Below are 20,813 nucleotides of genomic sequence, written 5' to 3'. Positions count from 1 at the left end.
ACATTGTGGTATGTCCTCTCTGAGCTGTCTAGCTTTGTATTTCTGTTCCTGTCCCATTTCCAAGCTGAACTAACCACAACTACGGATTCAATTTTCTGTCTAGCTGAAATCTCTACGATCCAATTACTTAAGACTAGTGATTATTGCTTCTCTTCACTCTCACAAGACCTTGACCACAGCTCCCCTTAGATCTTCATCCTTGTGCATTCTTTGGCTTGCCATTTAGGGAGGCAGTTCTGCCTTGAAATTTAGTGACCATCCGCTGTTATCTTTCATTATTATGCCTTTGAATTCCAGTCCCACGCGCAGATAAAAGAGAGGCGAGACAAGCCTCACGCTCACACTGGAGTTCTCGGTCTGACCCAGATCATGTTCAGCATCAAGCATAATTAGAAATTGTGAGTACATGAAATTTCAAAGTCAGAACAAGTGTCAAAAATCGAGGCATGCTATGCACAGCAGATATAGATGACAGCTTTCAACAGGTCAGAACTAGGCCATATCCAAATAGCACCTGGCTTCGTGGGCACTGTGATGCCACGTTACTGTCGCGGTCTGCAGGAAGAAAAAAACTTGTAGAGTTGTCAGTCGTGGCAAATAACTTAGTGAGAATCAGAATTAAGGAAATCTAATTTCCCTGGATTTGTGTCATGAGGTTAATTGCTTCTGGCACCTGACCCCGCAGTTCCTGATAAGCTGAGGCTGACCTAGCCCTGAGCGGCTGCTGGGGAGGCACAGGGGCACTTTCAGGGCTGTGGGGCTCCTCTCATCCTTCCCTTGCCCTGACCCCGAGCATGGAGCAGCACAGGGACGATGGGGGTGGTGTTTGGGTGGCTTCACTTGGCTACTAGCTGAACAACCCCCTCAGGGACACCCAAGGGTGGACCCCTGGAGGTGGCTGCTGGTGGAGGGCAGAGCTGCCTCTTTCTGAGCTCTGGGAGCCCTGCGCATCTCCATCCCTTCCCTGACATCCCTCAGAACCGTGTGCTTGGGGATCTGTAGCACGAGTGCCAGATTTCACACAAATACTGTGGTGCTTGGGGCCGTGTGGTGCTTGGGGACACGGTTAGTGGGTGATAGTGGTGGTAGGGGCAGTTGCGCCAGATGCTGTTGGAGGTCTTTATTCATAATTCTACGAAATAATTCTTTATTAGAACAAGCTGCCACAAAGTTTCCAGCATCCCAGCGCGGGGCGCACCCCCAAATAACGACAATAACTTAACAACACCAAGCCAAGTGGAGCCCGGCCGCTGCCACCCAGGGGCCGCGCCTCGCCTCGCCTCAGGTGCGCTCCCGCCGCCACCTGCCGCCGCCCCGCCCCCGCCTTTCCGGCCCCGGCCCCGCCGCCAGCGCGCCGGCGCCTGCGCACTGGGGGCCGGCACCGAGCGGGGCGGGGCGGGGCGGGGCCGCTGCAGCCGGCCGGTGCCCGGCGCGGGGACGCGGCAGGGGCAGGGCAGGGCAGGGCCGGGCCGGGCAGGGCAGGGCGCGGCGCCGAGGACCCGGGTTCGAGTCCGGCCGGAGCGTGCGGCGCGGGGCGATGAACTCACGCAAAGGTACCGCGGCGGGAGAGGGGGATTTGGGGCCGGGGGGTGTCTGGCGAGGCAGGGCAGCCTCAGCCGCTGTGCTTAACGCCGTCTCCCGGTTGTTCTTCTCTCCTCGCGCAGTGCTGGCCCTGCAGGCCCGCAGGCGGCGGCCCAAGCAGCCGGCGGCGGCGGGCAGGAGGGAGAAGCCGCCCCACAAGAAGTGAGTACGGGACCCGCTCCCCGCCTCCTTCCCCCGCGTTCGGCTGCGCCCCGTAACGGCCCCCGCGGCTCCTCCTCGGCCCCAGCCCCTCGGCGGCTCCGGGCCCGGCCTGCCCGTGTCGCCGCCGCCTCCTCCTGGCCCTTTCCGAGCCCCCCCCCCCGGCCGTGCCCTTCCCCCGTGTGCCGCCATCTGCCCCTGCCCTCGCCCCAGCCGCCCCGTGTTATGTTATTATGTTATTCCGGTGCCTGTCGCGGGTGCTGGCAGAAATCGTGGTGTTTTGCCCTCTTGTCTTCGCGTTCTCCGTCTGTTCTCACTCCCTGATACCCGTTTTTAAGCTCACGCACCTCTCCGTCGTGCTCCCGCTCAGGCGCCTCTTTCCGCGGAGCCCCTCCTGCGATGAGGCGGCGTTGGAGTTTTCCCCGGTTTAGTTTCTCTCCTCGCAGCCTTTCGCGCTTCTTGAGCTGTGTTTGGTTCACGGAGACCTTACCGGTGGCTTAGGACGCGTGACAGCCTCCTGGCTTTGTGTTGTCCCTTGGGGGCCCTGCTTGGTTCTGCCCCGCGCTCCCCTCTCCTCCTGCTTGCCCCGTCCGAAGACCAGGGGAGCTGGATGTAACCACGAGCATGTCTGTGTGGTGGGGTAAAGGTTTGGCTGCGTGTTACAGAAAAGAACATAGCTGGATGTAACCGATGGGCACGTGTATGTGATGGGGTAAAGGTATGGCTACGTGTTAGAGAAAGTAATTGAAGCGTAAGGTCCTTTTCTTTTTGATTTCTGTAGGAAGAAATAATAACCTCCACCTGATCCCGGTATTCATTTACTTTTTTTAGTTACCATAAGTGAGCTTTCTCCTTGTGAGACAGGTGAAACCAGCGCAGGATGAAGTTCTGTGGTAGTGGTCGTCAGGCTGTAATGTGGTCTGCACCCCGTTCTGCTGCTCTTTCCTCCAGTGTCATATAGGTGCCACGTTACGCTGCTGGTGGCATGAAGTTGGAATTATTGCAACGGAAATAAATCTTGGGCACAACATACACAATGCGACTGGGTTGGTTCTATTGTTTCCCGAAACCTTTCTGAAAGTCAGTTTGTAACATTACGTGGTTTGGTTTTACCACTTTGAAAACAGAAATGTGTCAAACTTTACAGGAACTCTAGGTTCCTATAAAAACCTCTAGGGTTTTGTAGCTTTCGTAGAGTCTTAACCAGCAGATTATTAATAACTTTTTGGTCTAGTTGGATCATAGTGTTTAATGATTACTGTTACATTTTTTTTTAAACCAGGGCTGCAGCGGGATGTCTTGCTGAATGAGTCTGTCAAAAGTTTCCTTTCAGTAAGCACAGAGCTGGTACTCTTTATGTTTGAAGAAACTGGCCACTGTTCAGTCAGGGTGCTCAGTCAGGAGCTGGCCACTCGCCCATACTGAGTCGGCATTTCCAGATGCGGTGGCCCAATCTGTTCAGTTGCCTCGGGAAACGGTGGTTTTGCTGTGGTAGACGTCGGAGCCATCATTTCTTTTCTGCTGTGTTTGCTTTCTTTTCTCTTCAAACCACATGTGTGGTATTGAGACCTCCTACTCCGTTTTATGCTTCTTGGGAAACTCCTTGCAAGATTTCAAGTCTCTCTGTATGTAGTGCAATACGTGGTTTAGGCCCCCAACGTAAAGTGAACGTTATTTCAGAAAAGAAATCTCATCAGAAGTGTCTGTTTTTTCCAGTTCTTAGCCTTTATTTTTATTCCAGCTGTTACAGCTTATACCAGTGTGTTAGAGCTCTACAGTGATTGTGGTGCACATCACGTGAATGAAAATGCGGATATCTGGGGGGCACAAATTCTGTAACATAACTTCCAAGTAGTGAATTACTTAATTGTGACTCAGTTTTGAATCCAAAGCTGCTTTTTTTTTTTTTTTTTTTTTAACGCTCTTCTCTGTTGGGTTGTAGCTTTATAGAGCAACTTCCATTGTTGCTCATAACAATGTGCTTCAAAGGAGCTGCAGGATTCCTCTCCTAGAATTGGCTAGGAGAGCTACATCGCATTGTAACTTACTTGCAGGCTTTTGTTTGAATAATATTAGGATGATGACACAAGAAGAAATTACAGTGCTCTTTGACGCTGAATAGCTTTTTGTCTGGTGTGACCTTGATTGCCATGAAAGGCCGCGAGATCAATCCTGGGACTGCTCAGCGTTGACCCCCTTAAGTGAGGAATGAGAACTGGTGGAGGTGAATCTGGATTACTTTGGTAATAGGTGGGAAAAATAAGAAAGTAGAAGTTAAATGACTCATGTTCTGAAGTGAAAGCACTTTGTTTTGGATTAAGACTATATCTAAAATTGTATGTAATAACAAAACATAGTTGGTACAGCCTCACTTCACATTCAGTCCCCCAGACTGCTGAAAAAGAATAATATCTCACTATTTAAAAATAATGGTTAGCATTTGCTTCTGGTAATAATAGATGGACTCTCATGCAGCGTGTGCAAACCGTTTATGTATTTTCTGAGTCAGGTAGAAGATTAATCAAAATGGTTAGTTCCGGTCCTTTGTGAATTATTTCTCCTTAAAAGTGAGATCTGCGTTGAGAGAGGTCTGTGAAGTAGCATTTTCAACAGATGCCCATGCCCGTGTTTGGAGGTAAACTCTCTTACAGATAGGCAAGTGTGTTTGCTGTCCTGTATTTAGCACTGGTAGCGCCTGGGCGCCTGTAAGAGGTGCCCTGAGGTACGTCTGAAGTTTTGCATTCATCAGAGTGATAAGCTCTTCTTCTTAGTCAGACTAGTATTGGCTTCAGCTAGAACAAATCTCTGTCTTGGATTGTTTTTATTTTGCTCGACTTTTTGTAAATGAATGTGACAGAAGCCATATGCAATAAGATGTTTGTGTATTAAACATTTACTCTAAACTTCTACCTAAAGTTAAAGGACAGAGTTTTGCATGTAGAAAGATCCAGGTGATAACGTGAAGCTTATGGATGTATGGAGAGAGGATTGATTCATGTGTTGAATATGTCAGTGCAAATCACAGAAAGTTTTAGGTTGGAAAAGACCTTTAAGATTACCAAGCCTGGCCATCAAATGCTTAAATCCAGAGATTAAGATCACCTTTTCAGTTTTCTCATAGAGTGGATTTTTGGTTTCGTCTTTAGCAGTACTTCTGTACAGGGCATGATGACCATGTGATACTTCTTGGAAGTGGTGAGGGATACGTATCTTAGTGAACTTGGGAAGTGCCAGATTTCTCTATGGCATGCTTCCATATAACTAACTTCTTGGGGCCAGTAGGTATTGCACAGCTATCAAATTTTTTGGATATATGACATCATAGTTGTACCTTTGTGCCTGAAAATGATCCACTTTTGCTTGTCAATGTTTCTCTAGCACAGTGCTTCTCAACTTTCTCTTAATGAGAGTCCCTCTTTGAGGAGGGGAAAAAAATACCCTCTTGCACAGTGTTACGGTGACTGTTATTGGCTTAAATTATTTTTTGCTTGCAGAACTTTTGAAAACCCTCCAACCCTTTTCATTCACTTTTTTTTTTTTTTTTTTTTTTTTTTTCCCTCAAGGGTATGTATATGGGAAATGTGTTTTATTTATTTGCATTTTTCTGTATATTTTTTTGACTGCTAGTGGTCTGAGGCTGCAGTATGTGGATATCTGAGACATCCATCCTATCCTGGGATGGATCAATTTAAGAAGTCCACTCTCTGTGTCGGATTGGGTTATTTACTCAAAATGTGATTTTGATGGGATTGCTACCCTTGGCTCCTTTCTAGATAACCTTTTGTCTTCTTGCTACAAATATTTTAGAGCTTTATTTTCCTATTTCTGTCAATTTTTGTTAAGATTTCATTAAGCTGTGTGTACCACAAGGCTACAAGTGTTTATCTTGGTTATTTGCCCACTCAGTGTATGTAGGCTTCAAGTGCTTAACATCATGCCCTCTTAAAGAGTACAACATAGAGAAGGATTCAGCTGAGAGAAACAAAGTTGATTTTAGTAGCATAGAGATAATACAATTCTTTTGTAAAGAAGTAAATAATTGCATGTATTGATTACAGAAATGTGAGTAGGAGTTCTGACATGCTTGAGCGTGAATGCCTGAGTGAGTCTAGTGTTCACCTTTGTAATGTCATAATAAAACAGCTAGCAAAGACTTTTTTTTTTTTTTTTTTTTGTGGAATCCAATAGAATCTAAAGTAAATTTCAGTGTAAAGCAGCATGTGTGTATTACTAGGTGTGTTCATTTTGACTTATGACACCTTCTGGTGTCATCTAGGAAGAAAATATCCCATAGCTCTAATCAACCTGATTTCTGAAATGGGAATGGCACCAGAACTTCTAATATGCTGCTGAGGTCTTGCAGGTTTGTGTGCTGACAGTAGTTACTGACCATGAACCCGTGGTTATTTTCCCTGAGCCCCTAGGTGAGGGCTGGGGGGAGCAGAGTCCCTCCCGCTGTAAGCGAAGAGCAGGTTCAAGACCACCTGATGACACTGAACAGGTACAAGCCTGTGGGGCCTGATGCCATGCATCCGGGGTCCTGAGGGAACTGGCTGATGGAGCTGCCAAGCCTCTCTCCATCATATTTAAGAACTCCAGGTGAAGTCCCTGGTAACTGGAAAAAGGGAAACATCACTGCCATTTTTAAAAATGGTGGAAAGGAGGATCTGGGGAACTACAAACTGGTGAGCCTCACCTCTGTGCCTGGAAAGATTGTGGAACAGATCCTCCTGGAAGCAATGCAAGGCACACACAGGACAAGGAGGTGATCCGAGACAGCCAGCACGGCTTCACCAAGGGCAAATCCTGCCTGACCAACCTGGTGGCCTTCTGCGATGGAGTGACTGCATCAGTTGACAAGGGAATGGCATCTACCTGGGCTTCTACAGGGCCTTTGACACAGTCCCACGTGACACCCTGATCTCCAAAATGCAGACGGATGGATTTGACGGGTGGACTATTTAGTGGGTAAGGAATTGGCTTGAAGGTTGCACCCAGAGTGTGGTGGTCAATGGCTCTGTTTCCAGGTGGAGGCTGGGACAACCGCTGTCCCTCGGGGGGAGCGACAGTTGCTCAGAGAGCAGCTTTTTGATCAGTCAGATCAGGACAATGGGGAATGGCTTTAAACTAATCAAGAAGAGATTTAGGTTAGAGGTTAGGAGGAAATTATTCACTCTGAGGGTGGTGAGGCCCTGACACAGGCTGCCCAGAGAAGCTGTGGATGCCCCATCCCTGGAGGTGTCCAAGGCCAGGCTGGATGGGGCTTTGGGCAGCCTGGGCTGCTGGGAGGTGTCCCTGCCCATGGCAGGGCAGTGGAACTGGGTGATCCTTAAGGACACTTCCAACCCAAACATTCTGTGATTGTCATATAAGCACATCTATTATCAAAGAATTACCTGATCAGGAAAATCTGTCAAGATTCGTTCCTTTTTGAACAGGCAGTGATTATAGAAACCATCCTGGCACTTTAATCTCATTTGTAATAATTCTCTTTGATGAAATAACATTGTATAACAGTCTTATTAAGGAAAATGAAGTTCAGTACAATACTCCTGAACAAGAGCGCGTTGGTCGGGGAGGGAAAATGCCTACTTTTAGTGTTTCAGATCATATTGAGATGAGCTGTTGGGCTGTTATTTAAGATAAAGGACAGGGCCGCTTGTTCTGCAGTGCATGTTTGTTTTGTTTAACTTGTTCTTCTCTAACTACGGAGCAGTATGGTAATAAATTTTGTGGACAAGGCCTGGGTGTGGAATTTGAAATATAAACATGTCTCTCTTCCTTTCGTTATCAAAATAAGGACAGACTGGAAGTTATTGGCTGCTTTTTTTTTTAAAAAACTACAATTTGAAGATACGTATTGGAAATCTTTACTGAATAAATTAGAATGTCAGACGGTGTAATAAATTTGATTTGGTTTGACAAAAATAATGTGATTTGGCTCAGTGTTTAGTTTTGGATAGCCTGACTGAATTCACACATGTTAACATGAAAGAAAGAATTCCTTTATTACTCGGCTCCTTGATCGTGTCCTAAATATCCTTTTTGACCATTATAAAGATTTAATGTGTGGGCAGGGAAGAAAGGCTGGAGGGTGCACAAACAATTCTTTTTGGTAGCTGTAGATTATCGAGACAAAGGACAGAAGTAAAACGTGGACAGAAACCTGCTCTCACAGCTGTGCTAGATATCCAACTTTTTTGTTGCTGTCTTACAGTGTGACTCTTCTCAAAGCTAGCGTTCAGTCTCAAGCACTGTCTGTAGTGTTTTGTGTCGTAGAAGGAAATGTGCCTAGCAAAGTTAGGAATTCCATTAAAGCTGTAGAAGTGCGGGATGATGAGAGCATTATATCAAAACATTGCATTAGACTGAACTATCTCTGTTTCCTCATGTAGAGAAGAACTGCTGGGCCTGCTGAGGAGCACACACGATACCTTGTTAGCTAAGTTTATTAGTTATCCTTAAGAGACTTAAGATTTTGTATTTAAAAGCAGATTTTTGCTTTAAATTCCGTTCCTGTTTTTCAAGGGTTGAAGTCTTTGGTGTTGCCATCTTTTCACGGCAGAAGCTAGAGGCAGCGCGGACGACTTCTCCGTTAACTAATGAGCTGTAGGGCAGTAGTGGAAGCCGCACATGCTCCTTGTAAGCACACGGCTATTTTGAGTATGTTGACAGAGTGCCGACCTGTTTGTTTTCTTATGGTCTGTAATAAAAGAGTAAATCCATATCTCTACTGAAAATGAGAACGGTCTCTGGCTGTAATTGCTTAAGACGGACAATGAGCTTTAGGCAGTAAGCCTTATCTAGCTTCCTTTTCCTGCTTTGTCTTGTGAAAATACTACTACATTTTAAAATCGTCTACTGTATGGTGTGTGTGTATGCTCACACACCCACACCCATATATATGTACACGCAACTTTTACATTCTATACGTGTTATTGTTTTAATCCTTTGAAGGAAGCCTGGATCTAAATATGTGAGGAAGACTAGAAAGTTGATGTCAGGATATTACCAAAGTATTTTAGTGCTTCCTCGTGTGCATTTGTTGTGCTTAAACAAAATAATCATTTTGTACTATGGCCACTGTGACAGCTAAGTTGTGTTTTTAAGAGCAGCCTCTATCAGGGAGTTCCCATGCACGTAGGTGTTCACTGGGTGGATTGTTAGCTGATCAAAGGCTACCTGGATACCTCTAAGGCTTCCTATAGAGAATGACCTTGCACCTGTGAAGTTTGAGGTAGTCCTGTATTTGTCCATCAATTGTGACGTGTTCAGGGACTGTAAGACTCTGTAAATGCTAACTTAAAACTTACTGTCAGGTGCCTTGTTGCTTGTCGGCACAGGCCTGTGCAAGAAGAGCTCTTACAAGCAAACTTTGCCCTTGAAGGACACTTCTGTGCAGTACCTCTTTATTTTTGTGATGCTCTCAAGCTCTCTCAAATTCTTCTCTCTTCAGAAATAAACAGTGAGTCCAGTCTATTGATAGAGGTGCCTTCTTCCACAGGGTCGGGGGGAGTCACCTGAAATACGATTTTGTGTTTTTCTTAACCAATGTGCGTAGCTGTGAGCTCCTGAAAAGTCATTGTTCTTCCATATGTAACCTCCTTCTAACACAAGCTTGAGACAGAGGCAGTCTTCTACATGATGACATGTTGCATTGTATTGAGAGAAATGCTGTGGAAAAGAGCTGGTCGAGGAAAACTGTTCTACTTCTGTTTGGTTTTGTACAGCTTTGAGGGCAGTTGCTTTCTGTCCTGAATGGTGTGATATGAAACAAAGATAATAATTTAAATTCAGATTTAAGAACTGTGTCAAAAGTGTCAGCATTATTTTTTTTCGGTCTTGGAATGATTCACTGAAGACTGCCGGAGAAAGTCGTGTTAATTTTTAATAGCTTTTAAAGAGGACTAGGAAAGATTCAGAAGGCTAGTACCCCACATTATGCCAGTATCTAAGGAAAGCAAGTGAGGTGATCTCAGTTCTGTACAGAAAAAAGGGATGGGATGGTTAACAAAAGTGTTGTTATACAGCAGTTAGATTTGTAATCATTTCTTTTTCTTACTGATGATTCCTGTTGTAATTGTGCCCAGCTCTTATCTTTGTAATCTAGCCTGTATTCTAATAATCAATAACTAATTCTGTTCTAATTTACTACCAGGACTTTGGGATTGGGGCCATATTTTGTTAGACTATTTAAAAACAGATTTCAAAAGATACTGAGATTTGAAGCAACAAAGAAATGGCCTTTCCACCTGCCTTTACAGTTCCCAGTATTCAGACCTTTAAAATACCGTTGGCTTTCATATATTTGAGGTGATAACCCTTGCTTCCTGGTTTTCCTGTCTGTGCTCTGTTTTTCATGACCCTTACCCTTGCTTTCTCCTTTCTCCTGTTTAATCTGTTCAGCAGTCGTGTTAGAGCACGCTGTGAGAGGGGTGGTGCTGCTTAAAGTCGGCAGAGCTTTGGCAGTATTCTTCCTCCTGTGCCCCCTTCCCTACCCCAGTAGTAGCTCCCCTTTTAGGATGAGCTCCCTTTGGGGGATGTATTGGATTTGAGTGGATTTCTCTTTGATCATATGCAGGAAATCCGTGGAGAACGGGCTGGAAAGAAGCATAGTGTAAGAAAGCACACGTTACAGAGCATAATTGCAGCAGTTTCTATCTGCTGGAGCAGACAGAAGAAGCCTCTGTGTTTAATGGAAGACATTGGGAATAAGCTTTTGGGATGAAAAAAGATGGGCTATTAAGTTTCAAAATGAAAATCTGTAAATACAGAAACTTGTTTGAGTTGTGTGTACAGTTTTAAATTCAGGTTACCTATTTGGAAATCCTCTGATGAAAACAGGGCACACATTTAAATACCACACGTTTTGGTTTTGTCCACCAACCCAGCTGGCATGTTTTTGGCTTTGATCTCAGAGTCCTGCGTAACGAAGTCACGTTAATGCTAAAGACGACCTATCTTGAACCTGTTGGTTAAAGGCAAACCACAGAACAGACTTCTGTGAGATAATGTTTCTTGATACTGTTTTTCCTCAGCTAAGGTTAGTCAATTAAAAGTCAGTAATTTAAATGGAGGAGACTGAAAGCATCAAGGGCTTCAATTGCCTTGAGCTATTGTCAATGCTTTGTTTGCAGGTTCTGAAAAATGGAAGGGAGAGCTCCACAGTTAAAGGTCAATTATATTTTCCTAGCCCTGAGGAAAAAGGTTTAATATCTCTGTTGTAGAGATAAGAGCCAGAACTAAGTACAATATCTCCATCTTAAATTCTGATACTGAAGTCAATTGTTTACTAATTTTCAAATTGTTCTAGTGATGTTTTTTGTGTATTTACGGGTCTAAAGAAAATTCTCTCTTGAGGCTCTTTTTCTTAATTGATCCGTTTCTTCAATTTCTCTTCCCTCATCACAGTAACTTTCCTGTTTGGTTGTTTGCTTGTCTGCTTGCTGCCTTCTGCTGCTGCTCACCTCTGTGTGTTGTTATTCTATCTTTGTAGGCTGAGCTGCATGCAAGGGTTTGTACCAAGCACTTAGAGAAGAGCTTCCTAGGTGGTTGCTCTGAGCTTGCAGATGCATGTGACTGCAGTGCTTCTGTGAGCTTGCGGTAAGAGGAGGAAATGCATAATTGAGCTGTGTTTTCAAGGGGGTGCGTGCAGCCTGGAGAGCAGGATGGGTCCTTCCTCTTCCAGCACGCTTAAGAAAGAAACAGCTCTTTGCTGTACAGAGCTGCTTTTGATTCAGGACTTCCCCGCCTAGACGTTTGTGAAAGCAAAATTCAGACTGGTGTAAAATGCTGAATTCCTTTTGAGAGACTTCAGAAGCTTGGGCTTTGGTCTGGATTTGTCCTGCTGAACTGTGGGCAGGCAGCCAGGCTGGGTTCGGGCTGTCATTTAAAAGGGAACTGTGAAAGTGCCCTAAGACTGCAGGTTTTATTTCTCCCCCCTACCAGAGTGGGAGTAGCCAGCGGTCACTTGCTGCCTTTGGCGTGGGACATTCGGACAGTTTGAGGTCATGCATCTTGTAGAAAGAGAACTGAATCCCTGAAGAAAATAAGGCAAAATAAGCGACTACAACGCAGGTAGAAAGTAATTGAAAGAATGCCAGTTATGATGTAGCTAAGTGTAGATAAGTAAGGTACACAGCAAAACAACTTTATTTAAACAAGACAAATGAAACACAATAACGGTACACTAGCATGAATGAACTTGTATTTCTGCTTTAAAGGAGGCTGGTGATGCAGGACCTCGTAACTGTGATGAACAGAAGGGGATTTTGTTGTAGGGAGCAAGCTGTGTGCTGGTGACAGTGGTGGAGTAGCTGGAGAAGTGATCATTATCACAGTGGAGCATGTTAAGGATTAGCAGCCTCAAAAGATTATTTGTCTTTGTGGGTTGCAGTTCCGTGGTGCTTGGTAAATGGAACTTGTTTTAGCGTTCTTACTGATTTGACCGACTGTGCAGGGAGCCTTAGTCACAGCCGAGAAGGAAAAGTCTGTGGGTGGAAGAACTCTGCAAATTAACTATAACAAGGTGTAATTCTGAATGATTGTTAAACTCTACAGAGGAGGGCTGTTTCTGGGAACACAAACAGACGCTGCAAGAAGAGAAACAATTCTTAATCCTGAGCAGAGCAAAATGTCTGGTTCACGGTATAACTGCTGAAAAGCACTCGTGTGAGAGGAGGCTGATTTAAAAATAAATGCCTCCACCATTTTTACCCATTTAGGAACAATTTAAATATTCATACTAAGAAAACCCCTGAGTAGATGAGCTTGGCACAGCTTATTTTTTGGCACAGCCATTGAAATGTTTGAGTGCTAATCATAAATTTAAAATAAGTCATGCTACTATGTAAATAGTTCTTTATATTTGTGCTCATGGTACATCGCTCTCATCTTAACCAGCTCAAAAATGATGTAGAACAAGAAATTGCTCGAAGGAGGAGACGCTGAAGGTGATCAGGGATATTGGACAGCTTCATTTATGATCAGTGTTTTCAGACCTGTAAAGATGGTTAAGCAGTATCTTGTAGACGTGCCTGAAAAATCAGAACTGGTACAGAGTGTGAATAATGAATAACTTGCTGTTTTTCATTACAAAACAATGGTACACAGAGATGACTTTAATACAAAAATATTTTTTTATGCAGTACAAACAACAGAATGTGTCTGCCATATGTTGTAGAGGCCAAATTATAAATGAAAATAAGAAGGATAAGGCTGGATACTAGAACCATCAGTAGCTTTTAAGGGTATTATAGCACAGGTGCAGTTTGACTTCCCAAGAGTTTGCTGAAGCACAGCCATGTAATTTTTTCCTAATATAGAGCGATCCACTTCTATACTTATCTCTAAACATATGTTTGTCACCTAGTGGTATGATACTGGCCTAGATAGGTATTTGATCTGAATTACTGTGGCAGCTCTTTGATTTTTAAGACGTCCTCACAAGATGACTCACAACATCTGCCAGTAGCTGTAAGCCTGACCACTGTCCATAAGCCTAGATCCAGAAGGGGCTGGAGTGACCTAATGTGCTGCTTAGTTTTGCAACTCCTTCCTGCTTACAGGAAGCTAGCTAAATCATTGAAAGAGCAGAGTTTGTGTTTGAGAAGAGCATTTATAAACCCAAGTACACAAAGGTAAAGAAGAAGAGGCTGAAAGGCATGCCTTAGCCAAGGAATACAATATATCGAAGGAATAGGACTGCCCAAAATGCTGCTTTTGCCATACAATCAATGCCAACTGCAGCTCAGAGTTTGCCAAGGTGAGATTGTGAGTTCAGGTCATCAATTTCAAGTGTTTGGGTTTTTGCCTCTTGCTGTGAACAACTAGCTCTGCTTTAAAGCTTCGGTTCTCCTGTTTATGTAGTAGCTCAGTAATTCACTCACCTGTGAAATAGGAGTTAAGATGCCTGAGGAATTTCAATCTTGTTATTTCAGCCTGCCTTGTGCAAATGTCAATCACAGGATTATAGGCTGTGCTAGGCTTTGGTCTCAGGGAAGGACAATAGCTTTATATCTTTTCTGCTGAATAATCAAGAGCAAAAGACCGATGGAGTTAGAGGACAAGTGATTAAAAGGGAAGCTTTGCTCTCGGGTTTTTCTAATAAGCAGGTATCAACTTGCTGGTTGATTGCGGCCATGTAACTCTGAGTTACAAAACAGAGGTGGTGATTTGGTCAGACTGAGACTGTTTAGATGATTAAAATTATTTTTTTCCTTTTAGCTGCACAGTCACAATTCTTCATTTTCATGAAGCAGGGAGCCCTGAGGAAATCAGAAATGTAAATTTCTTTCAAGTTCCCCTTCCTGGTGTCACAAAGCACAGTAAGACAGACCTCCAGTTGCCAGAATCTCTTCTCAGGTGAATGCTTTAAAATCATAGCAGCATCAGGGAAACTAGAAAAAGAGCAGAAGCTTCACAATCCTATTATGAGATCTAGGTCAAAAGAATAGGAATCATCTTTCTACATAATAGTATCTAAAAACATTTTACCTTTGTGCTTTTTTTTTTTTTTTTTTTTAAGGCAGTCTGTTGCTTGGGGCTACCTGTCTTGCATATTAGTAGTACAGTGTTCCAGCACATGTTGTTTTCCAAGTCTCATGATACTGATTGTGGGCATTTAATCAAATTCCAGTTGGATGCTATCACAGCTTTACTTCTATTTTTTTTTTTAATGTAAATTGGAAGTTTTCATATACTTGGTGTTTCACAGAATTGCCTCGCTATATATCAACTTGTAAGTCATGAATCGTGTCAACAATTTTAAGAAGATAACACAGCAATTTTAGTAGATGCTTCCAGCACTGTGCATTTTATAGAGTCGCTCTTTAATCAGGGACTGGCACTCATGGGAACTGCAGGCTTTGTGATGAACTCAGTGTTGCTGTTGTGGGTAGATGTAATCTGGGTGTGCTCACAGTCAAGGCTGGATGTGAAAATGCAATGTGTGAATATTCAATTGACTTAAAATGTGAGAGAGAGCTATAAAGAACAAGGCCAACATTTCCTATTTATTTTAATTCACCAGATACCTGTTAGATAACTGCTGTTTAATAGGGAATAGTTACTTTTAAGTATTGCAGTCTCACTGCTAAACCAAGTTGTGTCATTGTTCAGCATACCCAGCATCTAGAAACTAGGTTAAAACTATTCAGGACACAATCCTTGATTTTCCTCAATTGCCTAAAACAGGTATCGTTGAGAATTGATTAATTTATCGTAGAACAAAGCTAGCAAAAGTTCTGCATGTTCTACAGGAAACAGTGCAGAAAATCAAATGACTTGTCATGTTATTAATGCTGAGAAATAGAAGAATTGTTTTCTTTAGGTTTTATTTTTGAGGCCAGAAAAGCCTGTTCTGTGTGATGAGAATGTTTGTCTGAGGAATGAAGATCTTGAGATAAACTAAAAGTAGACCCGGTTCCCTTCCCCCTGCCCTTGCACCTTCTTTGGGATTGCTGCTAGTCTTAACCCTTGCCCTGCACTTTACAGGGCTGGTGAGAACAGAGTATTTTAAATAGCTGCAATTAAAAAGAGCATTAAAACAAATCACACCTCAATATGTATATTGAAAGAAAACAGTTTTACTCTTGGACCCTTCCTATTTTCATTGTAGTTTTTCCATATAACAGTGCATGGGGCGTGGAATTCGTGTTACAGACCACAGTTGATTAAATGGGAGCATGGTTTGGATAGTAGAATTGAAAAAATCAACAGGCTAAATGTATTTTGGGGATATTTCATTCAACCAAATTGTTTGTGTTAGTTTTGATTTGTCATTTGAAATAAACATCCTTTTATGGAAAGCTTCATCTATCTCAGGAGGTGTCATAGGAGACTAGATGGCAATCTAAGATGAATCAGGTGTGCTGGGACATCTAGTTCTAAAGACATGTAGTGCTGGCCATTTTGGCCAGAGGTGTTGAGTTAGAGGCTAAATATAAGTTGACACTACTGGTTAATTTGATAGAGAAGCTTTGGTTGTTAATTTTAATTCACCATCCTTTTTGGTAAGTTGGGGCGTTTTTTCTCCCTGCTAGTGTGTGGGAACGTATGAACAACAGTCCCACAGCTGGCTTGTGGGCTTTGCTACTTCTCCTTTGCTTCTGTTTCAGTGTCACAATCCTCAGATGTTACTCACTTCCCTTGCAAGAAGGCCTTGAGCCTTCCGATTCATTTTGGTGCTTGCTGTGTGTGGACTGCTCTGTGTCTGCTGCCAGCTTCTCTGTCCACTACGTGTGGCCATCCCAGTAACCTGGTGGAGGGCCCAAAGATGTGTGCCTGAGCTGCCACAGGCTGCAGGAGAGCCAAAGAGAATGAATGCTGGAAATGAACAACACATAAAATCAAATTTTATGCTTGAGAGTCAATAAGCTTGCAGTTTTGGAGAGTGCAGCAATTAAAAAACAAAACAAAACAAAAAACCCCTTTTTTATAACAATGTGTATGTTCTCTGATATTTCTTGTTTGTTTGTTTTTTTTTGTTTTTTTTTAAGGACAGCTTGCTAAATACTAACGTGGTGTGACTGATCGTAGGAAGCATGTAAATGAAATACCTTCTGATGTCGTAACTAAGTTCATTAACACCACAGCAAGCCAAACATTTAAAGGTGTGTTTTTTTTTTGTTTTTTTTTGTTAGACTCTACTTCTTGCAAGATTTTAAGAAAAAAAAAAGGCAGAACCAGAACAGATAGGACATTTGATTGTTCTACCATGGTATCAAGACCTGATGGAGAAAATGCAAAAAACGCTTGTGCTGTTGGTTTATTCAGAGTGTTTTTAAGACATAGAACTATGCAAGGGCAATGGAACTGAATGTGTGCCAGCTTCTTCCTAATTAGAGTTCACACCCCTGAGGTATTAACTTGAATTGAAACTGCACATGGTTTAAATTAGTATCTTAAACTCTGAACTGTGGTGCATCAGGAGCTGGCATGTCTGATGTAGCAATGATTGCTGAGCGGGAGGATGAGTTGATAACTAATTCTGAGAGGCTGCTTCTCAAAGCTCCTACTCAAATTTTGTTCCACAGCAGTGTTTGTGTCAGTGCCATGAATTTTATATCAGTAATAAAGCAGTTGTTTGAAAATAGCAGGACTGAAGTGTGTGATCTTGGTGTTTCAGGAACTGTAGAGAAATTGGTCCTCTCAGGTTTTTTTTGCCTAATAATATCACCTTTTTTGTGGGTTAGCTTCCTGGGGTGTGCTCATCAAAGCATGACAATGTTATAAGCAAGCGAAGTATGAAGAGGCAAGCTGCCTTGTTTCTGTGTAAGATGATAGTAATTTCCTTCAAACTGCATTACCATAGATAATGTGGAATTAAAACTTAATCAGGAATTAGAAGCACCTTCACCCCGTTTCCTGAAATAGATTTTAATTTCTGCTTTTTATCAGCAGCGACGGAGAACAGGAAAGCCCAGATTTACTGAAAACAAATTTATGCCTAGAATATCAGAATAACAAGTGAAAGTGTGTGTAATGACATTTCCCTGTGTAATCAGCTCTACATGATATGGTTGGGGCATTTGGAAGAAGGAAAAAGAAGAGGCTGAGTGAAGGGACCAGTGCTGTAGCAGAAAAGGGCAAGTGTGATTTGCAATCTAGCATTTCAGTAACAGAGAAGAGATGTGTACGCTCCAGTTGCTGTGAGCAAACACCCCAAAGGCTGAAACACTTTTGTGAAAATTGGATACTGGGAATTAGTGAGGTGAAGAGAGCATGCTGCATGTGTATGTGTATATAAACAAAACTGCTTGCTATTCCCTCTCCTAGTAATACATTGTTCCCCTTATTTAGGGGACAGTAAAGAAACTTTATTCTGAACTCGTTCTTTTCTTTATGGAGGCTGTGAGGGAGCAAAGCCAGTTGGGGCTCCCATATGCCAGCTATGTTCTTTTCAACCTGAAGTTCTTCCATGTTCATCTCCCATGTTTGCAGCGTGGTCCTCACCCTCCAGCTGCTGAGGTACTGTAAAAACGCAGCTATGTGTCTCCTCAGAGAAAATAGCTACTGGTGCATCCAGCTACATCCCTTCTCCTTCCAAATGTGAGAGCCTCTTCTCACCAGTTCATTGCATCCAGGCTTCAAATGGGTTGCTTGAATTTGTTACAGTGAAGGGTTTGTTATGAACAGAAGGAATGGTCACTGTTTGCAGAGTCAGGAATTTGCTGTCAGTCTAGTGAAACCAAAGAATTATTAATGGTCAAATTACAGTTACAGTAATTTTTGTTTCATATACAGTCAAAATGGTAAATGTACAGACTTAGCAGTCTCTGCTCTCCCTCTGCTCACCCTTCCAAGGTGGGTGGCTTTATCTGGCAGCAGGGAGGGATATGGCCAGTCACAAGTCCTGAGCCCTCCACTGGCATCATCAGGATGATGCTGATGTTCGTAGTTTCTTCCTGTTCGCTCTACTTGGGTCATTTTTATGTGTTTGCCAATGCATTCTACAGTTTGTTCTTCACTGTCTTGCAAATCCATGTTAATCCATCCAGATTTACTCTGTAGTGGTGTGCAGCATAGCAGGTGAGTTGTTGGTAGCTCTGGGCCTGTATCATCATGTGTGTCTTTCTAGTCCTCTGCAGTTGTTCTGTGTCTCTACCCCCTTTGCTGCTTTTTATTCCAGTATATTAAGTAGTCCATTTAACACAAAATACCTGCTATTTATTGCTGTGTTAGTTACAGAGACACATATAACAATAACTGTTGTACCACATGATTGTACAAAGCTAAGCTACAGCTGGAACATAGCAGGCAGTAGTCATTTGATCAGCAGACTGTTGCTGTTGAATCCTAAAACAAATCTCCAGGCAGGCCAAGGCAAGTGCAGACAAATCCTGGTAAGTCCTGATGCCTGCATTAGGAGCAGAACGCAAAGCCAGTGGCCCAGTACAAAGACAGCACCATGTTTACTGGGCTGTGCTGGCCTGCTTTGTGTGGTCTGTAGTGAGGAGCAATCACTGCTCTTTGTTCGGCTAACCTCAATGCAAATTTACTGAATTCATAAAGCTGCTGCTACGCTCTGACCCTTGCTGCAGCTCAGGTGACTACAAAGCTTGAAAGAGGCAGCCAGGAAGTGACAAGGCATAAATTTAGTGCTAATCTGGTGATGCCTAAAGAAAATGACATCCTGCATCTTTTTCCAGGGAAGTGGATGGCCTTGGAACTCAAAAGATGGTGCTTAGATCAGCACGTCTGAGGGAATATTTTCAAGTAGCTCTCCTACTATGAGCAGCAACGGTATCAAAGAAGAGGGGTTCTTTCTGTAAGTTTGAAAAATGTTAAGAGGACCAGTTTGGAGTTAAAATTCAAATGTGAACTACTCTTTTTTTTTTTTTTTTTTTTTTTTTTTTTTTTTTTTTTTTTTTTTTTTTTTTACAGAAAGCCTATAGGCCTTTAACTATTCCATTAACATTTTAGAAAATTATTTAAGTGCTAGGAATTGCACTAGTAGATAGTGGGAAAGTTCTCATTTGCAAGATGGCTCTGTAAAGATCTCTTAAATCTAAATCTTGTTAAAGTGGTATGTTAATGTTGGTGGTCTGCAGAGCAGCTTTTGGTTTTGTTTGACATGTTTATTCAAGATTTCATTAGAAAATTGTTATTTCTTCTCAAAAGAACTCTTACCTGCCATTGTAAAAGAAGCTCAAGAGGCTGTTATGTTTAAATAGAGCTATGTAGCATTGCGTTTTGAATAGAAATTTTATCTGAAATAGTCGAAAAGGCTTGGAAGCGTTTACAAGGCCTGATCTTTCTTCGTTATAGAAATACTGTCTGTGTTCTAAAGTAGGTTAAAAAATGTGCCAGGAAATAATGGAGAGACCTTACGAATATTGTAGAGTATTTTTGCTGAAAACATCTGGTCTATATATCTGTTCAAGGTTTGAGGAAAAAAAACAACAAACTTTCCTGACAGTGACATCAGTAGTGCTCTTGTGTGAAATGTATAAAAAGTATAACAATAATACTAATCTTTGTATTCCATATATTTGTGTGCAAATATATATGCATATATAGCATATATATGAGATGTGCTGGAATAATACCAATTAGTTAAAGGTTAAAGCAGGTAATACAGATGAAAGACAGTGACTGTGAAGTGGATAATTAAGTGTTATCACACATTTCAGAAGGCTGCATAGATTAGAGGAGTTATACAAAATGCTTTGGTTCTATGTGCACTTTCATCCCATACCACGCGTATCTCTCCATTGCAGTAGCCTTGGCTCTCTTTTGCATTTGCTATGGTTATACCTCTCTGCTCACCATCGCAACTCCCAGGTCTGTTCAGATCTCTTCCCATAATACCTACCATAATTCCCACTCATACCTTAATACCTTTGCTCTCTCCTCTTCTTCAGTGGGCCCTCTTTGATAAGCATGGCTGGTCCTTGTCTCTTAGCGTACCTAGTGCAATACTGACCCTCCCTTGCTGAAGTTGATGGCCACCTGCATGAAGATCTGAGCTTCCCCTGTAGCTATGACCCAAATCTGTGTGATGTGCCAGCTGGGCTTGAAGAGCAGTGCTCATGGGGACTGGCTTGGAGTTGGCCCTGGGCTGGTTGCCCAGCTACTGCTTGGCCCTCAGCAGCTGGACAAGCTGGGCTTGCCCTGACCTCCCCTCTGTGAGGTACCAGTAGAGATTTTTCTTCTGCCATGCTTTTTCATAAAACTTGTAGAAACTTAGTAGCTCTGAGGATTCCATCCAGTTTTTAAAATGTTTGAACTAGTTATTATGATTTAGGGGGGGGGGAAGAAATGGGGGGAGGGTTGGATAGGCATGTGAGAATTATGTAGGCATGATACTCTTTTAATCATGGAATCACAGAATATCCCGATTGGGACCCACAAGGATCATTGAGTCCAACTCCTGGCTCCACACAGGTCCACCCAAAATCAGGCCTTGTGTCTGAGAGCGTTGTTCAAATGCTCCTTGAACTCCAGCAGCTCGGTGCTGTGCCCACTGCCCTGGGCAGCCTGTCCCAGTGCCTGACCACCCTCTGGGTGCAGACCCTTTCCCTAACCCCCAGCCTGACCCTCCCCTGTCCCAGCTCCATGCCGTTCCCTCG

The 20,813-nt window shown here is 43.0% G+C and overlaps 1 protein-coding gene across 3 annotated transcripts in view; it reads left to right on the top strand.

The window, feature by feature from the left end:
• Positions 1-1,468: 1,468 nt before the first annotated feature.
• SRPK2 (SRSF protein kinase 2) overlaps positions 1,469-20,813 on the top strand; it is a 142,459-nt gene continuing 123,114 nt past the window's right edge. For all 3 annotated transcript variants that reach the window (XM_032208135.1, XM_032208136.1, XM_032208133.1), the window contains exons 1-2: positions 1,469-1,553; positions 1,665-1,743. In XM_032208135.1, the coding sequence (XP_032064026.1) occupies positions 1,538-1,553; positions 1,665-1,743 (95 nt within the window). In that variant the 5' untranslated portion in view covers positions 1,469-1,537. The remainder of the gene's footprint in view (positions 1,554-1,664; positions 1,744-20,813) is intronic.

This window comes from Aythya fuligula, chromosome 1 (genome assembly GCF_009819795.1).
Source record: "Aythya fuligula isolate bAytFul2 chromosome 1, bAytFul2.pri, whole genome shotgun sequence".
NCBI classification, from domain to species: domain Eukaryota; kingdom Metazoa; phylum Chordata; class Aves; order Anseriformes; family Anatidae; genus Aythya; species Aythya fuligula.
Note: the sequence above shows the minus strand (reverse complement) of the source record. Positions and strands in the feature narration are given on the sequence as shown.